Source organism: Crocuta crocuta, unplaced genomic scaffold, assembly GCF_008692635.1.
Source record: "Crocuta crocuta isolate KB4526 unplaced genomic scaffold, BGI_CrCroc_1.0 scaffold168, whole genome shotgun sequence".
NCBI classification, from domain to species: Eukaryota; Metazoa; Chordata; class Mammalia; order Carnivora; family Hyaenidae; genus Crocuta; species Crocuta crocuta.
In genome coordinates, this window is record NW_027532591.1 from 5,133,369 (window position 1) to 5,152,813 (window position 19,445).

At 38.3% G+C, this 19,445-nt stretch overlaps 1 protein-coding gene across 6 annotated transcripts in view; it reads left to right on the top strand.

Annotated features, from left to right (window-relative positions):
* Positions 1 to 19,445, top strand: part of ZYG11A (zyg-11 family member A, cell cycle regulator) — an 89,417-nt gene that overhangs the window by 35,331 nt on the left and 34,641 nt on the right. For all 6 annotated transcript variants that reach the window (XR_013338950.1, XR_013338951.1, XR_013338953.1 and 3 more), the window contains 5 exons: positions 4,519 to 4,659; positions 6,730 to 6,906; positions 9,278 to 9,342; positions 16,404 to 16,503; positions 16,602 to 16,655. Coding sequence is in view for 1 of the 6 variants with exons in the window: in XM_077779774.1 (XP_077635900.1) it covers positions 4,519 to 4,659; positions 6,730 to 6,906; positions 9,278 to 9,342; positions 16,404 to 16,503; positions 16,602 to 16,655 (537 nt within the window). In the remaining 5 variants the exon portion in view is untranslated. The remainder of the gene's footprint in view (positions 1 to 4,518; positions 4,660 to 6,729; positions 6,907 to 9,277; positions 9,343 to 16,403; positions 16,504 to 16,601; positions 16,656 to 19,445) is intronic.

The following is a 19,445-nucleotide window of genomic DNA, read 5'->3' on the forward strand; positions in this document are numbered from 1 at the left end:
TTATTGAGATCTTTGTAAGATGTCTTCTTATTACTGTCTAGTGTTAACTTTGTTTTACTCTGCAGGACTCCTTTGAGCATTTCTTACAGGGTGTGTCTAGTGATAATTTCTTCAGCTTTTGTTTATCTGGGAATGTCTTGGTTTCTTCCTTACGTTTGAAGGACAGTTTTGCTGGATATAGGATTCTTGGTTCGCATTTTTTTTTCTTTTAACAACCAAGCATACCTGTTTGTCCACTGTCTTCTCCCCTTTAAAGTTTCTGATGAAAAATCTGCAGATAATCGTATCGAAGATCCCTTATGTGTGATGCTTTACTTCTCTCTTACTGCTTCCTGGATTTGTCTTTAGCCTTTAAAAATTTGATTATAATGTGTCTTGGTGTGAGTATTCTTGAGTTCATCTTACTTTAGATTTCCTAGGATATTTATATTAATGTCTTTCATCAAATTTGGGAAATTTACAGTCATAATTTCTTCAGATATTCTCTCAGCTCCCTGTTTCTCTTTGTCTGGGATGCCCACAGTATGTAGTTTGGTCTGCTCATTGGCATTTCATAGGTTCCTTAGGGTCTCTTCACATTTGTGTGTGGGCGGGGGGTCTTTTTGGCTTTCTGTTCTCTGACTCCATCATTTCCATTGTCCTGTTTTCGAGTAGGTTGATTCTTCTGTCTGGTGAAATCTGCCTTTGAATCCCTCTAGTGAAGTTTTCATTTTAGTTATTGCATTTTTCAGCTCCTGAATTTCTTTCTTTTTCCTTCTTTAAAAAAATTTTTTTTAGGGGCACCTGGGTGGCTCAGTCAGTTAAGCATCCGACTTTGGCTCAGGTCATGATTTCATAGTTCGAGCCCTGCGTCGGGCTCTGTGCTGACAGCTCAGAGCCTGGAGCCTGTTTCAGATTCTGTGTCTCCCTCTCTCTCTGACTCTCCCCTGTTCATGCTGTGTCTCTCAGAAATAAATAAAAAACATTAATAAAAAAATTAAAACTTTTTTTTAATGTTTGTATTTGAGAGAGAGAGACATAGTAAGACAGGTGAGAGGTAGAGAGAGAGGGAAACCCAGAATCCAAAGCAGAATCCAGGCCCTGAGCTGTCAGCACAGAGCCCAATGTAAGGCTCAAACCCATGAACCATGAGATTATGGCCTTGATCTGAAGTTGGGTAGTTAACTGAAGTTGGGTACTTAACTGACTGAGCCATCCAGGTATCATCTCTTTTTCTTTTTTATGATTTCTTTTCTGTTGATTTTTTTCTCTTTTGTTCATGCATCATTTCCTTGACTTTATGTATATCTTTCTTTAGTTCTTTGAACATCTGCAAGACAGTTGTCTAGAAGTCTTTCCTAATCTTTTTTTTTTTTATGTTTATTTATTTCTGAGAGAGAGAGAGAGAGAGGCAGCGTGAGCAGGGGAGGGTCAGAGAGAGAGACACACACAGAATCCGAAGCAGGCTCCAGGCTCTGAGCTAGCTGTCAGCCCAGAGCCCAACGCAGGGCTCAAACTCCCCAACCATTAGATAATGACCTGAGCCGAAGTCGGCTGCTTAACCAACTTTGCCACCCAGGTGCCCCAATTCCCTTTTTTTTTTTTGCNACATTTGAAATTTACATTATGGTAGCTCTGGAAAACAGATTGTCTCCTATTTTTAGGGTTTGCTGTTTTGTTACTGTTTTTTGTTTTGATCTGTGCCAAGTATCAACCTGAGGTACAAACTTTAAGGTCTTTTTAGGTCTTCTCTGAATCTTTCTTGGGTACGTGCAGTCACTTTGGAATTTTCTTTATATATGCATTTGTTTTGAATGTCTTGGTCTTGGTCTTTATTTTTGTTTGTTTGTTTGTTTATTTATTTATTTATTTTTACAAATAGTTTATTGTCAAATTAGTTTCTTGGTCTTGGTCTTTAATGTCTGGCTCCCCAAACTGGAAAAAGAGTAAAATGAAGACAAGGGGGTTATAAAGGACACTGGCCCTTTAACTTCCCTGGAAGTCACTTTGGCTGGAGGGAGAGGGCACTGAACAGTGGGGGAGGTACAACCGTGACTGCTCACCTGTGTTCTATACCTATGATCAGAAGCAGCTATCTGTGATCAGAGCACATATCCCTGGTAATTGGGAGTCATGATCCTTTTTCCTATCTTGGCTATAACAAGCTGAGTGTGTGTTGCCCTGGATGACTTCTGGTGGCTGATGGGTGGGGGATGGGCAGCAGTTACTGTGCTAAGAGCTGAAATAGATGGGAACGAATCACAATTTACTATCCAAGTCTTCTGGAAATTGCAAGCCTTTAATAAACCCCCGAGTTCCAACATAGTTCTATCAGACAGACAATTTCCCAGTGTACTTATTGACTGTGGGGAGACAGATCTATGGTTAAATATATTAAATGCTCACCATGTATCCTTTTGCTAGAGTTTCCTCGCCCTCTCTTGGTTACTGTACAAAACTTCTTTAGAAGGTTTTCCAGGAAGGAGATGTGTGTCCTGTTCTCTGAGTTTTTGTTATTCAGTCTTTTATATTTTTATAGCCTTGATATTTGAAATAAAGCTTGGCTGGATATAAACTCCTTTTTTACCTTGTTCTTTCCTGGTTTCTTGAAAATTCTCCGCTTGACTTGCTTTTTATGTTGCTTGTTACGTCCCATGACTGTCTAATTCTCTGTGTTATTTATTTGATCTTTTTATCTGGAAGTCCTGAAGATTATTTTATCTTTAACTTTTATCTTTTTTTTTTTTAATGTTTTATTTTATTTCTAGGAGAGAGAGAGACAGCGTGAGCAGGGGAGGGTCAGAGAGAGAGGGCCACAGACTCTGAAACAGGCTCCAGGCTCTGAGCTGGCAGTCAGCACAGAGCCCGACGCGGGGCTCGAACCCACGAACCGTGAGATCATGACCTAAGCGAAAGTCGGACGCTTAACCGACTAAGCCACCCAGGCGCCCCATCTTTAACTTTTATCTTGTACCAAGATATGTCTCAGACGATCTCAGTTGTCCCTGGTACTTGGTGGATCCTTTCAGTACATTGATTTAGGTCCTTTTAAGAATTATTTCTGTAAAGTTTTTCTAGATAATAGTTTTAAATATTAGTTTGTTTTCCCCTCAGAACCTTCAAATCTATACATCTTTGATATTTGTCTTTTTTTCCATAACAACACTCAACCTTAGGTCATTTGTAATTTTTTCATTTTTTTTCTTTCAAGTTTATTTATTTTAAAGAGAGAAGGACAGAGCACATTAGTGGAGGGTGGAACAGAGGCAGAAGAGAGGGAGAGAGAATTCCAAGCAGGCTCTGTACCACCAGCACAGAGCACAACGTGGGGCTCGAACCCATGAACCATGAGAACATGACTTGAGCCAAAGTCATGAGCTGGACCCCTAACCACCTGAGCCACCCAGGCACCCCGTACCCTTTTTTTAAAAAAAATTTGTTTTCAATCATTTCTTTCCATTACTAAATTTTTATTCAAATCCACTCTTCCTTGTAACTTAGTTTTTAGCAGTCCATCGCCTTAACCACTCGGCCACCTCGTCCCCTAACTTAGTTTTTATATTTGATATGATTTTGTCATTTTCTCTCCTGGGTTTAATCCGAGTTGTTGTCGGTTTATAGGAAGAATTTTTCTCAGATGAAATGTGTAAATATGCTGCTTAAAAATTTCTTAAATAGCTTTATATGGAATTGGTTTGAATTTTTTATTTTGTTATTTAATTGACATAGTTCCTAAATCAGAAACATTGTCCACTAGTGATGTCAATCAATGATATGAGGTTTCTCCAATGATAATGATGTTAGTGGTCATGGTAGAGTAGAGAGGGGATTGTCGTCTTTTCTTTTTGCAAGATTCTGAATTTTCCCCTTTATTTTCTTCTTCTCTACTACCCAAGAATGCTGAAAATTGAGTCATATCTAGCTTTACTTGCATTTCTTGTTAATTGTATGTTTTGGATCATAGAGCATACCATTATCCTCCAGACCCAAAGTCTATATATACACTTTAAAAAGTTATTATTTAACTGGTAGCAAGAATTATGTTCATATTTAATACATAAAAATAATATTACTACAGAAAAATAATTTTCTTTTCCATTTTAGTTATTTTATGTGGCCTTTTACCTGTCTCTTATTACCTAATTTATTCTAAATGAGTACTCAGAAAACATATGCAATCATGGTCATTGATTAAAAATTTATATGCCACCTATTATTCAGTTGAATTTTTTTTTCTTTTGGTTTGGTGGGGATAGGAGAGGGTGAAGTCTTAACTGTAATATAGTTGTAAGGAGATGCCATTTCAGTTTGGCTTCACCGCAGAATTGGTTTGGTAAAATTAGCACCATCCTTCATCTCTCTGGCCCATATGTAAAAATGAGATTGAGGAGACTGTTTACCCGTTGGGCTTAGAATTCAATGAGAGCAACTTTGTAAAGCACCTGGAACACTTAATTGAATACCTGTCATTGTTTCAAACACTCAAAACCCGTAAAAGCCTAAGTAGTGAAACCTACTGGTAATATTTTTGTTTTTCAGGTTGCTGGAGGAGCCAATATGAGTCAGATTTCAGAAGCACTGAGTCGATACAGGAATAGGTCATGTTTTATGAAGGAAGCCCTTTACAGGCTCTTCACAGAGACGTTTTCAATGCAGGTAACCATGCCTGCTATTTTAAAGGTAACTACACCTCAGAAAGGTAGTTTTTGTTACTACTTTTTACTTAGTTTATTAAAGCTGTTCACAAAATACACTGAGTACAATGAATTATACGCCTTATTCTATAGTTAGCCACAGTACCCTCACAGAAAGGAAAACAGTGTTAGTCTTAACTACTAGACCATTTCTCATTTGAGCATCTGAATCAATTAGAATCATCTAGCATTTTGATTTTGCTTGAGAAGGGGCTGTAGGAGCACTGTACTATTTTGCCTAAAATAGGAGATATAATTAATAAACATGCAGTCACTTTGCCCTAACTGTTGTTTCTTATTTATTCATTCGTTTACTCTTTAAAATCTAACCTTTGGTTTTTAAAAGAAAACAATGGTCCCAGCAGAAACAGAACAAAATATAATAATTGAAGGTGGCCATATCTACCATTTAAAGTATTTTGTGATTAAAGTAAAATTACCAATATTGGTAGGGCCAGACTTTGGTTTACAGAAGAATGAATTTTTTTTAATGTTTATTTTTGCGAGAGAGAGAGAGAGAGAAAGTGAAGTGGGCTCTGTGCTGAGAGCTGAGAGCCCCCTGCGGGGCTCGAACTCATAGTCTGTGAGATCAGTACCTGAGCCAAAGCTGGATGCCTAACTGACTGGGCCGCCCAGGTGCCCCTACAGAATGAATTTATTTTAAATGTTATTGGAAGTATTAAGTGGTTTGGGGGAAAAAAAAACTGCAGTTGTTTAGAGTGAAATGTAACATGAAAATGAAGAGTCTTAAAGTCACCTTATCTTTATTATTTGTAATTCTTTGCATTTCCTTAAAAATATGGGTATTTCCACATCATGGGAGATTAGATTTATTTATAACTTAAAAGCAGCACTGTATAAAGAGAAAAAACTCTGGACTTTTCCCATTTGTAATGATACTGAATTAGATGTTCTAAAAGTCTATTTCATATCAAAGATTTTGTGATCTTTAAAAATCATGCTTTTTAAATTATTTCTACATATTTAATTTGCAGATGATGGCAATCCAATGAAATCCTAGCAGCAGTTTATCAATATAGACAAGACTATTTTTTTCTATAGTAGAATGTGTCCCAGGTCTGTGTCTATCTATCTCTAGGCTCCATTACTTCATGCAGCTGATCAGAGTGCTCTGATCTCTTAAAATCATGGTTCATGCAAGTATCAGCAGACTGGTTACTGAGATAGATAGAGATGATTATTACCCCTGTTGGATAGATAAAACAGATTGCCTTGTCCTTGAATGTTAGACCAGGAGTGGTCTAAGGATAGAACGGCTATTCTAATTCTATCCTAAGGATAGAATTTTTACATGAGTGTTATAGGTCTTTCACAGTCTGTCTTCCAGTTACCTTTCTAATGTTATGTTTTATCACTTCTCAAATGCTTTCAGAATTCTGTTAAATTCAAAATTTCCCCTCCACCATTGGTGGATTCATCCCATCCTTTTGTTTATTTTGTGTATTTCCTTATCACCTTTCCCTTCCTTGGGAATCCCCACTTCATTTCATCCCTACCTCCATCTTAATTCTGTCCAAAATCTTAGCTGCAACCCTGCTTAAATGTGCTCTCTGAATGAAGTCTTCTCGTTCCATATCAGAAATGATTACTGCCTCCACAATGACCTTAGGCAGTACTCTATATATACTTTTTTTCTTTTTTCCAGTTTCATGTTTTGATATCCCTCATAGTGTTCTTTTTCTCACAAGGGTTTATGCTAAGCAATAGGGTATAAGTGATTCACGTTTGTGTCCCCTGTAGTGCTTATCACACAATGCCGTATATGGAGTGAGGTTCAATAAACGATTATGAAATTATTGAGGAAACGGAACTCCAAAGAAGGGAAGTGACTTGCCTGTAGTCACAGAGCTAGTTAATGGCTGCATTTGGGTTGAAAGGTATTGCTGGTGTCTTCAAAAAAATAAATGCTGAGGATAGGGAAAATCTGTTACTTTCTGGCCCCGGTGAGCAGATATTTTTGCCAATTAACACAAAAACAAACAATATAAAGAATGCTAATGTTGTCTTATGCCACTAAAAACAAGTTCATCTTCAGCTTGTAGCTGTAGGAATGAGGAATCATCCATTGGATTTGCCCGTGCAGTTCACAGCCAGTGCTTGCGCCCTCAACTTAACACGCCAGGGCCTGGCCAGGGGGATGCCTGTTCGTCTGTTGTCAGAGGTCACCTGTCTGCTTTTCAAGGCTCTGAAAAATTTCCCCCATTACCAGCAGGTAATTTGAATTGAATACTTAACTGTGCTTCTTACTTCAGGACTAATACATGAAAAAATTATTAGTGTTATTATTAGTTTTAGCATTATTTTGTTTTAATTTTTCATTCTACCTGAAAGAATGAGAGAGAGAATAGATAAGGAATTTATATTTGTTAGAAAAAAATAGCACATTTGGATAAGCGATTGGGTTTAAATTTTTTAAATTTCTCAGAAACTGGTTACCCAGAAGCCCATGTACTATTAATACTTCAGTACATCCTTATAGGCTTCACATCATATGTAAAAGTTAACTTGAATTGAATCATAGATCTAAATATAAAAGCTAAAGCCATAAAACTTCTAGAAGAAAACATAGGAGAAAATGTTTGTGATCTTGAAGTAGGCAGTTTTCTTAGGATACAAAAAGCACATATCATGAAAGAAAAATAATAAATTTAGAATTCATCAAAACTAAAGCTTTTCACACACATACACAAATTAAAAAGGGTAGGCTGTGGGCTTGGAAAAATGTTTATTTTGTATATATGATAAAGGACTTTTATAGAAAATATAAAAAATTATTAGTAACACAAGATAAACCAATCTTTAAAAAATTTTTATTTTAATGTTTTATTTATTTCTGAGAGAGAGAGCATGAGCAGGGGAGGGTCAGAGAGAGAGGGAGACACAGAATCTGAAACAGACTCCAGGCTCCGAGCCAGCTGTCAGCACAGAGCCCGACGCTGGGCTCAAACCCACGAACCATGAGATCATGACCTGAGCCGAAGTCAGACACTTAACTGACTGAGCCACCCAGGTGCCCCAAGAGAAACCAATTTTTTAAAAAGGCAAAAGATTTGAACACTTTACCACAGAAGACTTGCAGATGACAAATGAGTATGTGAAAGGATGCTCAGTGTGTTTAGTCATTAAAGCCACACTGAGAGACCACTGCATACCTAGTACTACTATGCACCCTCTAGATTGGTTGAAACTAAAAGTGTTGGTAGGGGTGTGGAGCAACTGGAATTCTCATATATTGATGTTAAGAATATAAATGATGCAACTACCAGTTCAACTGTCTGCTTGCTTCTTTCAAAGTTAGACATATTCCTTCTACACTACCTAGTCATTCCACTCCTAGAGAAATGAAATCATATATTCATACAAAGACTTCTACGTGAACACTCATAATATATTTATTTGATAATATATCTCCTAAAACTGAAAACTTTTCAGTTGTTCAGCATCAGGTAAATAGATAAATTGTGGTATATTTATACAAAAAAATACTACTTGGCAATAAAAAGGAATAAAGTACTCATGTGCAATATGGATGAATCTCAAAAACAGTGTATGCTGACCAAAATAAGCCAGACACAGAAAAGTAGGTACCATATGTTTCCATTTATGTGAAACTTAAGAATAAGATTAATCTGTTATGACAGTGTAATTTCTGGGGTTGAAATTTGTGAGGTTGAGATTGACTGGAAGGTGGTGCAGTGCAACTCTTTGGGGTGATGGAAATATTTTTTTATCTTAACTGTGGTGATGGTGGATGGTAGAAGTTACACAGCTGTATCAATTTGTCAAATCTAATTGAAGCCTGTACTTAAAATGGACATTTTAAAAAATACAGTAAGGGAGGTGGTCTTTCCTCATTAAAAAAAAAAAAATCTATTTCTGCTTTCTGTTGAGAAGTTGGAAGCACCTTGACAGTTTAGTGTTAATTCCTACATGGAAATCATCAGTTGGAGTAAGAACTGCCGCTGTAAAAGGGCATGAATTCCCTAGTTTGCCATAATTCCTACCACTGCTCTGCTGTGTCACACTCACCCCATTTCACTTATTACTGGCCAGTTCCTGTTGGCATTTCAGGCTTGCTGACCCTGCGTCATACACTGTACTTCAGTCATACTGGCCTACTCACGGCTTTTCAAAGAAATGGTATATTTTTCTATTTCTGCAGCTTTCCCAAGAGGCTTTCTCTTTATTTCCTATCTCTAAAGGCCCCGTTTTTATCCCTACTGGTCTTAGGTAGCAGGTATAGTTCTGTCTCATAGTTATGAGAGATCTGGTAAGGACATTTGTAGATGGGCCAGGCTTTAGATAATTGATTTAGACTGACGCATAGGCAAGCCATTGGACTTTAGGGGAAGAGATCCCACTTTGTCAGAAAAAGAAGGTTGGGGGAGGATTGATTGTTCTTTAGGTAGAGGTAAATGTGACCGAGTAAGATTAAATGAAGAACTTGAGGTACACAGAGCCACGTGCAAAGTGAACTCTCAGTAAGAAAAGCTCATTGGTAGCAACTTCTAAATGCCTAGAATCTTTGTTTAGAATGGAGTGTATGCCTTTGCTCAAAATTATTTTTCTTTGTTCTCTTAAAGTTACAGAAGAATTGTCTTCTCTCCTTAACCAATTCCAGGATTCTTGTGGATGTTCCATTTGACAGGCAAGTATAAAACTTGGGCACCTGATTTTGGGGTGTTGACTGGTGTTACTCTGAACATTGTTGGCTTTTGGTTATTAGCTTATTAGCTTTGGATTTTTTTGATCAGTTTGATTAAGACTGGGCCAAGATGTGTGAGGACAGTATTCTGTTGAGCCTCTTCCACAGAGGTGATTGGAGTACCCTACAGATGACCCTGGAAAAATACAGAGATAAGGGACACTGACACACAGCACACACATTCCCCCCAGTCAAAATGCATGTATAACTTTTGACTCAACCAGAATTTAAGTACTAGTAGCCTGCTGTTGACTGGAAAGCCTTAGTGATAAACAGTCGATTAACATGTATTTTGTATGTTAAGTATTATGTATTATATTCTACATTAAAGTAAGCTAGAGAAAAGAAAATGTTATTAAGAAAATCATAAAGAAGGGGCACTTAGGTGTCTCTGTCGGTTAAACATCTGGCTCTTGATCTAGGCTCTGATAATGATCTCACTGTGGGATTGAGCCCTGCATTAGGCTCTGCACTCTAACAGGCAGAGTCTTGCTTGGTATTCGCTCTCTCCCTCTCTCTGCCCTTCCCCCAGTCATGCTCTCTCCCCGCAAGTAAATAAATATTTTCTAAAAAAGAAAAAAAACATAAATAGAAAACACAATACATTATAGTACTAGACTGTATTTTATTGATACCAAAAGTTTATATTATCTACTTAAAAGGTGAATCTTCTGTCAGTACTTACATCAATATCCTCTTCTACAAAACACTGTAGATGTTTTATGTATTGCACTAGACATCAAAAATGAAAAGATAATGTGGGGTATCTGGCTGTCTGAATGTGACTCAGTCACAGGGTCATTGAGTTCAAGCCCTACGTTGGCAGTAGAGTTTACTTAGGAAGGAAGGGAAGAAGGAAAGATTATGTGAAAAATATTGCATGTATACTCATGCATTGATAATGAAGAAGCAGCAATATGATTGCTTTATGGTAGTATAGTATAATCAATGAATTGCTTCATGGTAACCTAGCCTTACACTAATGAATGAATTGCTATAAAATTTTCATGGCATAGAGCAAAACAGTCATATTTATTATACAGTATTGGAAACATTATTACTTTAAGGAAAAGAAACTACTTGCCTCTGATAATAGGGTTATGCAGTTTCTCCAGTTATGGCAGAGGCATACTATATGGTAACATAATTCTTGGAAAACAAAGTTACAGAACAATAAGAAAACTAACATGTTTTTAATTTTATATTAAATATTGCTTACCTTATGTCCTGTAAAGATAGGCTGTCCACGTCCATGCAGGTCTTGCATGTGATGTTGTACATTATCAATACTTAGACGATAATAAGGACACAGAAACCTGTCATACAATTCTTGCTGTAAAGTTATTAGATGTTCACATGAAGATGAATACACAACAGGGATGTTTGTTAACTGTAGGCATGATGATTGTTTACTGCTCATTTAGTGGAAGTGGATCATCATAAAGGTCTTCATCCTCATTGTATTCATGTTGACTAGGCTGAGGAGGAGGAGGAGGGGTTAGTCTTGCTGTCTTGGCTGTGAAAGAGGTGGAGGACATGGAAGGGGAGGCAGACACACTTGGTGTAACTTTAAAGAAATACATCATAATTTCTCTCTGACTTCTTTGTTTTTTCATTTCTCTATAGATGTTTCTATAAAGTACCAATCCTTCTTCCACCATTTGCTTTAGTTTCATTGCCTGTATTATAGAAGTGTCCACCTTATAAAATAAGTCAAAAGCAGTCTTGAATCATCGGGATCTTTCTGCCCGATTGTCTAGTGTCAATTTGTTTTCTGGCACTGCTTTTTTTTTTTCTTTTTTTTTTTTAATGTTTATTTATTTTTGAGAGAGAGAGAGAGAGACCGGGGGTGGGGGGGGGGCAGAGAGAGAGGGAGACACAGAATCCGAAGCAGGCTCCAGGCTTCGAGCTTTCAGCACAGAGCCGGACACGGGGCTTGAATGCACGAATAGTGAGGTCATGACCTGAGCCAAAGTCTGACCCTTAACTGACTGAGCCACCCATGCACCTCTGGCACTTCTTTTTTATATCTTCTTCCTTGCTGTCCAGCACTGGTTTGGAAGCACTCATCTCTATCAAATCGACATCTATTAATTCCTCTGGTATTGTGTCTATTAACTCTTGAATTTCTCCAAGATTTGTATCTTGAAACTTCACCCCCACTTATTTTGGCCATATCTACGATCCCTCATGATTTCCTTGATTGGCTGTTATAAATCCTGTGAAGTTATACAGAGCAAATGGATACAGTTTTCTCCAGCAGAAATTTACTGTCTCAGCCTTGATGGCTTTTATGGCTTTTCCTGTAACAATAGTGGCATCTTTGATGGTGTAATTCTTCCAGATTTTCATGGTGTTCTATTGAGATTCTCTTCCAAAATGTTGAAAGTCATGCCATAAAGTACTGTGTGATGAGCCTTAAAGGCCCTGTCACCCCCTGATCGAGAGGCTGAATTAGAGACCCTGTGTTTGGGGGCAAATAGACTACTTTAGTGCCTTCATTGTTGAACTCATGGAGTTCTAGACGGCCAGGGGCATTATCCAGTATGAAAAGGATTTAAAAACTTTTTTTTTTTTAATGTTTATTTATTTTTTGAGAGAGAGAGAGACAGACAGACAGTGCAAGTGGGGTAGGGACAGAGAGAGGGAGACCCAGAATCTGAAACAGGCTCCAGGCTCTGAGCTGTCAGCACAAGAGCCCAACATGGAGCATGATCCCACAAACCGTGAGATCATGACCTGAGCCAAAGTTGGATGCTCAACCAACTGAGCCACCCAGGTGCCCCAATATGAAAAGGATTTTAAAGGCAGTCCTTCATTGGCAAGATAATTCCTGACTTCAGGCATAAGTATGGAACCAATCCATAAAATGGGTTCTTGTCCAGGCCTTCTTGTTGTCCAACCAAAAGACTAGCAGCCTATGTTTATCTTTTCTTTTCAAGTCTTGGAGGTTAGTAGCTTTATGGATAAGAGCAGTTCTTACATAAAATTGACTGTATTTGCACAAAACAGTAAGTAGAGTTAACCTATCCCTTCCTGCATTAAGTCAAATCTCTCTCTAAAAAGTAAAACATCCTTTGCTAGCATTAAATTTTGTAGTTTTAGGGTCACCTGGCTCAGTCAGAAGAACATGTGGCTCTTCCCCCCCACCCCCAAGTTTATTTATTTATTTATTTATTATGAGAGAGCCAGAACACACACGTGCCAGTAGAGAGGGGCCAGAGAGAGAGCCAGTGCAGAGCCTGATGTGGAGCTCAAACTCATAAGCGATGAGATCATGACCTGAGCTGAAGTCAGGAGTCGGATGCTCAACAGACTAAGCCACTGAGGTGCCCCAGAAGAAAATGCAACTCCTTTTTTTTTTTTAATGTTTTATTTATTTCTGAGAGAGAGACAGTGTGAGCAAGGGAGGGTCAGAGAGACAGGGAGACAGAATCTGAAACAGGCTCCAGGCTCTGAGCTAGCTGTCAGCACAGAGCCTGATGCGGGGCACGAACTCACGAACCGTGAAATCATGACCTGAGCTAAAGTCAGACGCTTTACCGATTGAGCCACCCAGGCGCCCCAAGAACATGCAACTCTTGATCTCAGGGTTGTGAGTTTGAGCCTATTGGTTATAGAAATTACAAAAAAATAAACTTAAAAAATGTTTTGCAGTTTTAGATCCTTTACCTTCCTTTTCCTTTAACTTGGCATGTAATCACTTTTTCTCAAGTTATATTAGAGTTTAGAAGTATGCTTTTCTTACAGCAATCCCTGCCCACATAAAAGCTGCATTTTCAGGGGCGCCTTGGTGGCTCAGTTGGTTAAGCGTCCAACTTTGGCTCAGGTCATGATCTCACGGTTCGTGGGTTCGAGCCCCGCGTTGGGCTCTGTGCTTTGGCTAGCTCAGAGCCTGGAGGCTGTTTTCAGAATCTGTGTCTCCCTCTCTCTCTGACCCTCACCTGCTCACGCTGTGTCTATCTCTCTCTCAAAAATAAATAAAAACATTAAAAAAATTTTTTTTAAACCTGCATTTTCAATAAGATAAAAAGGTGTTTTGCAAAAAGTGCAAGGTTTCATGTCAGCTGGCATAGCTGCAGCGACACCTTCACCAATTTCCTTTTTTTTAAAACTATGTCTTTATTCTGGAGTCATTTATCTGGAAATGATGGGCACCCCAGTTGTTGTCTTCAGTCTATGGTAGATATCAGGCAGTTCAACTTTTTCTTGTAATGGCATGATTTTTCTTTATTTCTAGGGAGTACTTCCAGTATCATTAGTGGCACTTTATATGGGTCCCCTGGTATTATTCAGGGTTTACAATATTTTACTAAACACAATGAAAAATACATGAGCACTGCAAGAGATTATTTTTTACTACCATATGCAGTTTACTGGAGAGAAAAACTAATCATGTGGAGTGATTAGTGTTGCAGGGCATTTTAAGTGGATACAGATGCACACACTTAATCTCACTGTAATATTAACAGGAGGTGGCTGTGAAATAATTACAGTAGTTTAGCATGTAGTACAGTTAATTTTATATAGTTAATACTGTATCAGAGCACCTGGGTGGCTCAGTCGATTGAGCGTCTGACTTTGGCTCAGGTCATGATCTCACAGTTCGTGGGTTCAAGCCCAATGCTGGGCTCTCCGCTGACACCTCGGAACCTGGAGCCTGCTTTGGATTCTGTGTCTCCCTCTCTCTCTTTCTGCCACTCCCCCACGTGCACTCTGTCCCTCTGTGTCTCAAAAATAAATAAACATTTTTCAAAAATTAAAACTATCTACCTTAGGTTTATTTACATTTTTGTTAACTGAATGTGCTATGTATTGTCTATAAGTGTTTACGTAAGTTTCAATAAATTTTATTAACCTTTTATAGTAGATGTATATACATTTTATGGTAGTAAATAGTAAAAGAAACTTGTAACAGGTGTCTACATATGTTTTGTACATTTACAAATCCCTAACTTTTTCTTAAATTTTTTCATATTTCTAGGCTATGAGGTTTGTTGGTGAGTTTTTTTTTCAAATTGTTGCAAATCTCCAAAATAGTTTCCAGTATATTTATTGAAAAATATCTGTGTGTAAGTGGACCAGAACAGTTCAAACCTGTGTTGTTCCAGGGTCAGCTATGTTTGCAAATGTTGTCTCTCTCTCAAAGTGATTCCAATTCAAGGTCATGAGTGGCAGGAACATGGCTCCAGAGAGTCAAACATACTTGGATTCAGTTTCTACCTTCCATTATTTTTTCATAAGTTTCCTCATTTGTAAAATAGTGACTCTTATGAGGATTAGACATGAAGATGTTTGTAAAGTACTTCTCAGGGTGCCTAGCTTAAGAACTAGAGCCTGTTGGGGCGCCGGCATGGCTCAGTTGGTTGAGCGTCCGACTTCGGCTCAGGTCATGATCTCATGGTTTGTGGGTTCGAGCCCCATTTTGGGCTCTGTGCTGACAGCTAGCTCAGAACCTGGAGCCTGTTTCGGATTCTGTGTCTCCCTCTCTCTCTGACCCTCCCCTGCTCATGCTGTCTCTCTGTCTCTCAGAAATAAATAAAACATTTTTTAAAAATGTTAAAAAAAAAGTAGAGCCTGTTTAGGGGCACCTGGGTGACTCAGTCAGTTGAGCACCTGACTCTTGATTTCAGCTCAGGTATAGAGATGCCAGGATCATGGGATCGAGCCCTGCATCAGGCTCTGTGCTGAGCTCAAAGCCTGCTTAAGATTGTCACCCTCTCTTTCTCTTTCCCCTGCCTCTGCTCCTCAACCTGACTTGTGCTTTCTTTAAAAAAAAAAAAAAGTCTGTTCTAAATACAGTACATTCTTTGTTATTATTTTATTGATGATAATTAAGAAAGCCATCATCCTTGACTCCAAAGGACTCCTCTTGAGGCCTTTATAACCTTCCAGTTTCGAGCTCAAAAACATTTATAATAGTTGGTTGCTGTTAACAGAAAAATTAAGCACAGGCTGGAATGAACAAAGCCTGTGGTATGTGGGTGTGGGGTTGTTAGACTAAGCCATTCTTGAATCTAATTGAAATGTGGTGGTACCTGGGTGGGTCAGTTGGTTAATCATCTGACTTTGGCTCAGGTCATGGTCTCATGGTCTTTGAGTTCAAGCCCTGCTTTGGTCTCTGTGCTGACAGCTTGGAGCCTGGAGCCTGCTACTGTTTCTGCCTCTCTCTCTGCCCCTTCTCTGCTCGCTTGCTAGCTCGCTCACTCTCTCTCAAAAATAAATAAATTAAAAAAAAAAAAAGGAAATGTGTACTTTAAATGGGAGTTGACTTTTAAAGATACAATAGAGAAGGTGATCTTCCTCATTAAAAAATATTGATTTCTACCTTCTCTTGAAAGTTAGAAGATCTTTCTCAACTCAGTCTTCGTTCCTATAATTACAGTCAATAGGAACTGCCTCTGTAAAAGGGCATGAATTTTCTTTAGCTTTGTGATTTGTTTGCAGTGGCATTTTAGTACTGTCTACAATTCAGCTTACAAATTACTGCCTGTTGGGGAACTTTCCTTTGTTTTTAGACCCATGAAACTAAAAACTGAATGCTAAAAATAAGTTTTTCTTAGGTCTGCTAATCTTACTTTGTTTTTTTAAATGTTTATTTTGAAGGAGACAGACAGTGTGAGCACGGGAGGGCCAGAGAGAGAGGGAGACAGAATCTGAAGCAGGCTTCTGGCTCTCAGCTGTTAGCACAGAGCCCGACATGGGGCTCAAACTCAACAGCCATGAGATCATCACCTAACCGGGAAGTTGGACGCTTGACTGACTAAGCCACCTAAGCGCCCCTGCTAATCTTACTTTGAATTCTGTGCATTTTGCTTACATTCTTAATTTGCCTACTCTTCTCTTCCTCTTGTGACCTTCTCTTCTTTTTGCCAGGTGCTTTTGATTTTCATGGCTGAGGGCTTAGAAGTACAAGATACAGGATTTGTTGGGGAGGTTAAGTGATTTTTTCTTTCCTTATTTACAGTTTAAAACTTTATCGTGAGAAAAATACTGTTTTTCAGGTTTGATGCTGCCAAGTTTGTTATGAGATGGCTGTGTAAGCATGAGAACCCCAAGATGCAAACAATGGCAGTGAGCATCACCTCTATACTAGCCCTGCAGGTACATATGTGATTGCTAAAGTCCAGATTTCTCTCCTGAGTCTCGATGGAGCTCGGATAGAGCCAGTGTTTTACTTTCAGCTTTTTGTTTTCTTACAGCTCTCATCTGAGCAAACTGCACAGCTTAAGGAAGAGCTCCTCATGGCAGTTAAAGTAAGTTGATTGTCGATTTTATAACCTTTTTTTCCAATAAAAAATTTATGAACATAATTTTAAAAGTTTAATCATTCTAGAAGGCTTAGAAATGAAAAATCTCTAAAGACCTGCTCCCCAAAAGAAACTACTTTCTGTTCTTACTGCCATTCTGGGATTTACCTCACATCTCTAAATAAAGTGCTTTTAACTTGATTTATCATTTTGTGTGTTTTCTAGTGATTCTGCTGCTATAGTAAATAAGAACTTCGCTCTCTCACACGTATCTTTTTTTTTTTTAACTTTTTTAGTGTTTTTATTTATTTTGAGAGAGAGACAGTGCGAGCAGGGGAGGGTCAGAGAGAGGGAGACACAGAATCTGAAGCAGGCTCCACGCTCTGAGCTAGCTGTCAGCACAGAGCCTGACGCAGGGCTCGAACCTACGAACCGTTAGATCATGACCTGAGCTGAAGTCGATGCTTAACTGACTGAGCCACCCAGGCGCCCCTCAGACATAACTTTAAATAAATTTTTACATTTATTGTTTTAATTAATTAATTAATGTTAGAGAGTGAACGAGGGAGGAAGCTGCAGAGAGAGAGGGAGAGAGAATCTCAAGCTGACTCTGTGTTGACAGATACATGTATTTTCCGATGAAGGGCTCGATCCCACAAACTATGAAATCATGATCTGAGTCAAAATCAAGAGGTGGACACTTAACTAACTGAGGCACCCAGGTGCCCCTCTCTTACATGTATTTCTATAAATTATCTCCTTTTCCAATAAATTAATATCCTAATTTTTATTCAGTAATCAGTATTTACCTTCTGATTATGCTAATATTGCTAACTAAAAAATGTACATCATTGTTTTATTTTGCATTTGTTTTGAGATGAACCTGCAATACCTTCCTCCCCTGCCTCTCCCTGCCCCAGAACATTTATGTTTCCTGTGAACTATTTATTCATGGCCGTGATCGGTTTCCTTTTTTTTTTTTTTTTAATTGATTAATTTATTTTGAGAGAAACAGTGGAGGAGGGTTGGGGGGGGGGACAGGATCCGAAGTGGGCTTGTGCTGACAGTGGAGAGCCTGATGTAGAAGTTGAACTCAGGAACCATGAGAAAATGACCCAAGCCACCCAGATGCCCGTTTTCCCTTTTGGGTTGCTGACTTTCTTATGATTTAAAAGACTTTGCTATATATTAAGGAATTGAGCCTTTGACTCTGATGTGAGATGCATATATTTTCCCCACTTGGCTGTTCGGTTATTTTTACTTTATTTATGACATGTTTTGCCATGCAGTAATTTAAAAATGTTTATAGGGTTAAATTTATCATTTTATTTCTCTGGCATCGATGGCACAGTTTGAAAGTATTTCCATACTCCAAAGAGTATCTTTTAAAGATTTCTCTTGATTTTTATCTGTGGTTTCCTTTCTTTTAATATGTAAATCCTTGATTTACTTGAAGCTTTTTTTTTGTATGATGTAAGAGTTGGTGTTTTTTCTCAATATCTGCCTCTGCACCTTCTATTGAATAAATTATCTCTTATCTACTGTTACACATTGCTCCTCTATCATATATTAAATTCCCTTATCTATTTGCATCTGTTTCTGAACTTTGTGCTGTGTTGCGTTAGTTTGTATGTCTGTTTATATGCTGATACCACACTTTTTATTTACTAGTTTTATAAATTCCTTAATAGTTAAGGATACATAGAAACCCTTTTCTTGGGTTTCTATGTATGTATGTATGTATGTATCTATCTATCTATCTATCTATCCGTATATTTATTTTTGACAGAGGGGGCAGAGAGTGCAGAGGAAGGGCAGAGAAAGAAGAAGACAGACAATTCGAAGCTGTCAGCATAGAGCTCGATACGGGGCTCAGTCCCATGAACTGTGAGATCATGACCCGAACCAAAACCAAGAGTCAGATACATAACCAACTGAATCACTCAGGTGTCCTTCTTTGTTTTTTTTTTAAAGGTGAATACCAGAATTGACTTTTCTTGTTTTAAAAAAAGCAGTTTTCTTTGGGATTATGTTAAATTTATAGATTTACTTAGAAGAATTGTCATCTTGGGGCACCTGGGTGGCTCAGTCGGTTAAGTGTCCAACTTCGGCTCAGGTCAGGATCTCACGGTTCATGGGTTTGAGCCCCACTCGGGCTCTGTGCTGATAGCTAGCTCAGAGCCTGGAGCCTATCTTCGGATTCTGTATCTCCCTCTCTCTCTGACCCTCCCCTGCTCACACTCAAAAATAAATAAAAAGCATTTTAAAAAATTAAAAAAGAATTGACATCTCTGCGATACTGATTTTTCCTTCTGAGAACAGGAGATGTTACTCCATTTATTCAGTCTTCTCTGTGCCCCAGATGTATATGGGTGTTGTCTTAATGTTGATATTCTGTATTTCTTAAATTTATTCCTAAAGTTTTTACCTTTGCGTTGCTGTCATAAGTAGAATCTTACAAGTATTTGATGTGTAGTCAGTAGGTTTGGGGGATAGAAATTAAGAGTGATTTTAGACATGTTGATTTCTACAGTGCTTGAGATGTCACAGAGGCAGTTTGATATGGGGCACAGGTCAGTGGATTGGGTGAGAATAATTTGAGTCCTCAGATCTGATATGGATGTCATCACCTGGAGAGTGTGGAGTATATACAGAGCAAAAAGAAGGAGTAGAATAAGTGTGTTAGAAAGTGAAGGGCAAGCTAGGGAAGGATAGCGAGGAGGAGTGTCAAAAATGAGTTAGAAAACCAAGAAAGAGTGATGTCTTAGAATGCAAGAGAATTATATCCAGAAAATT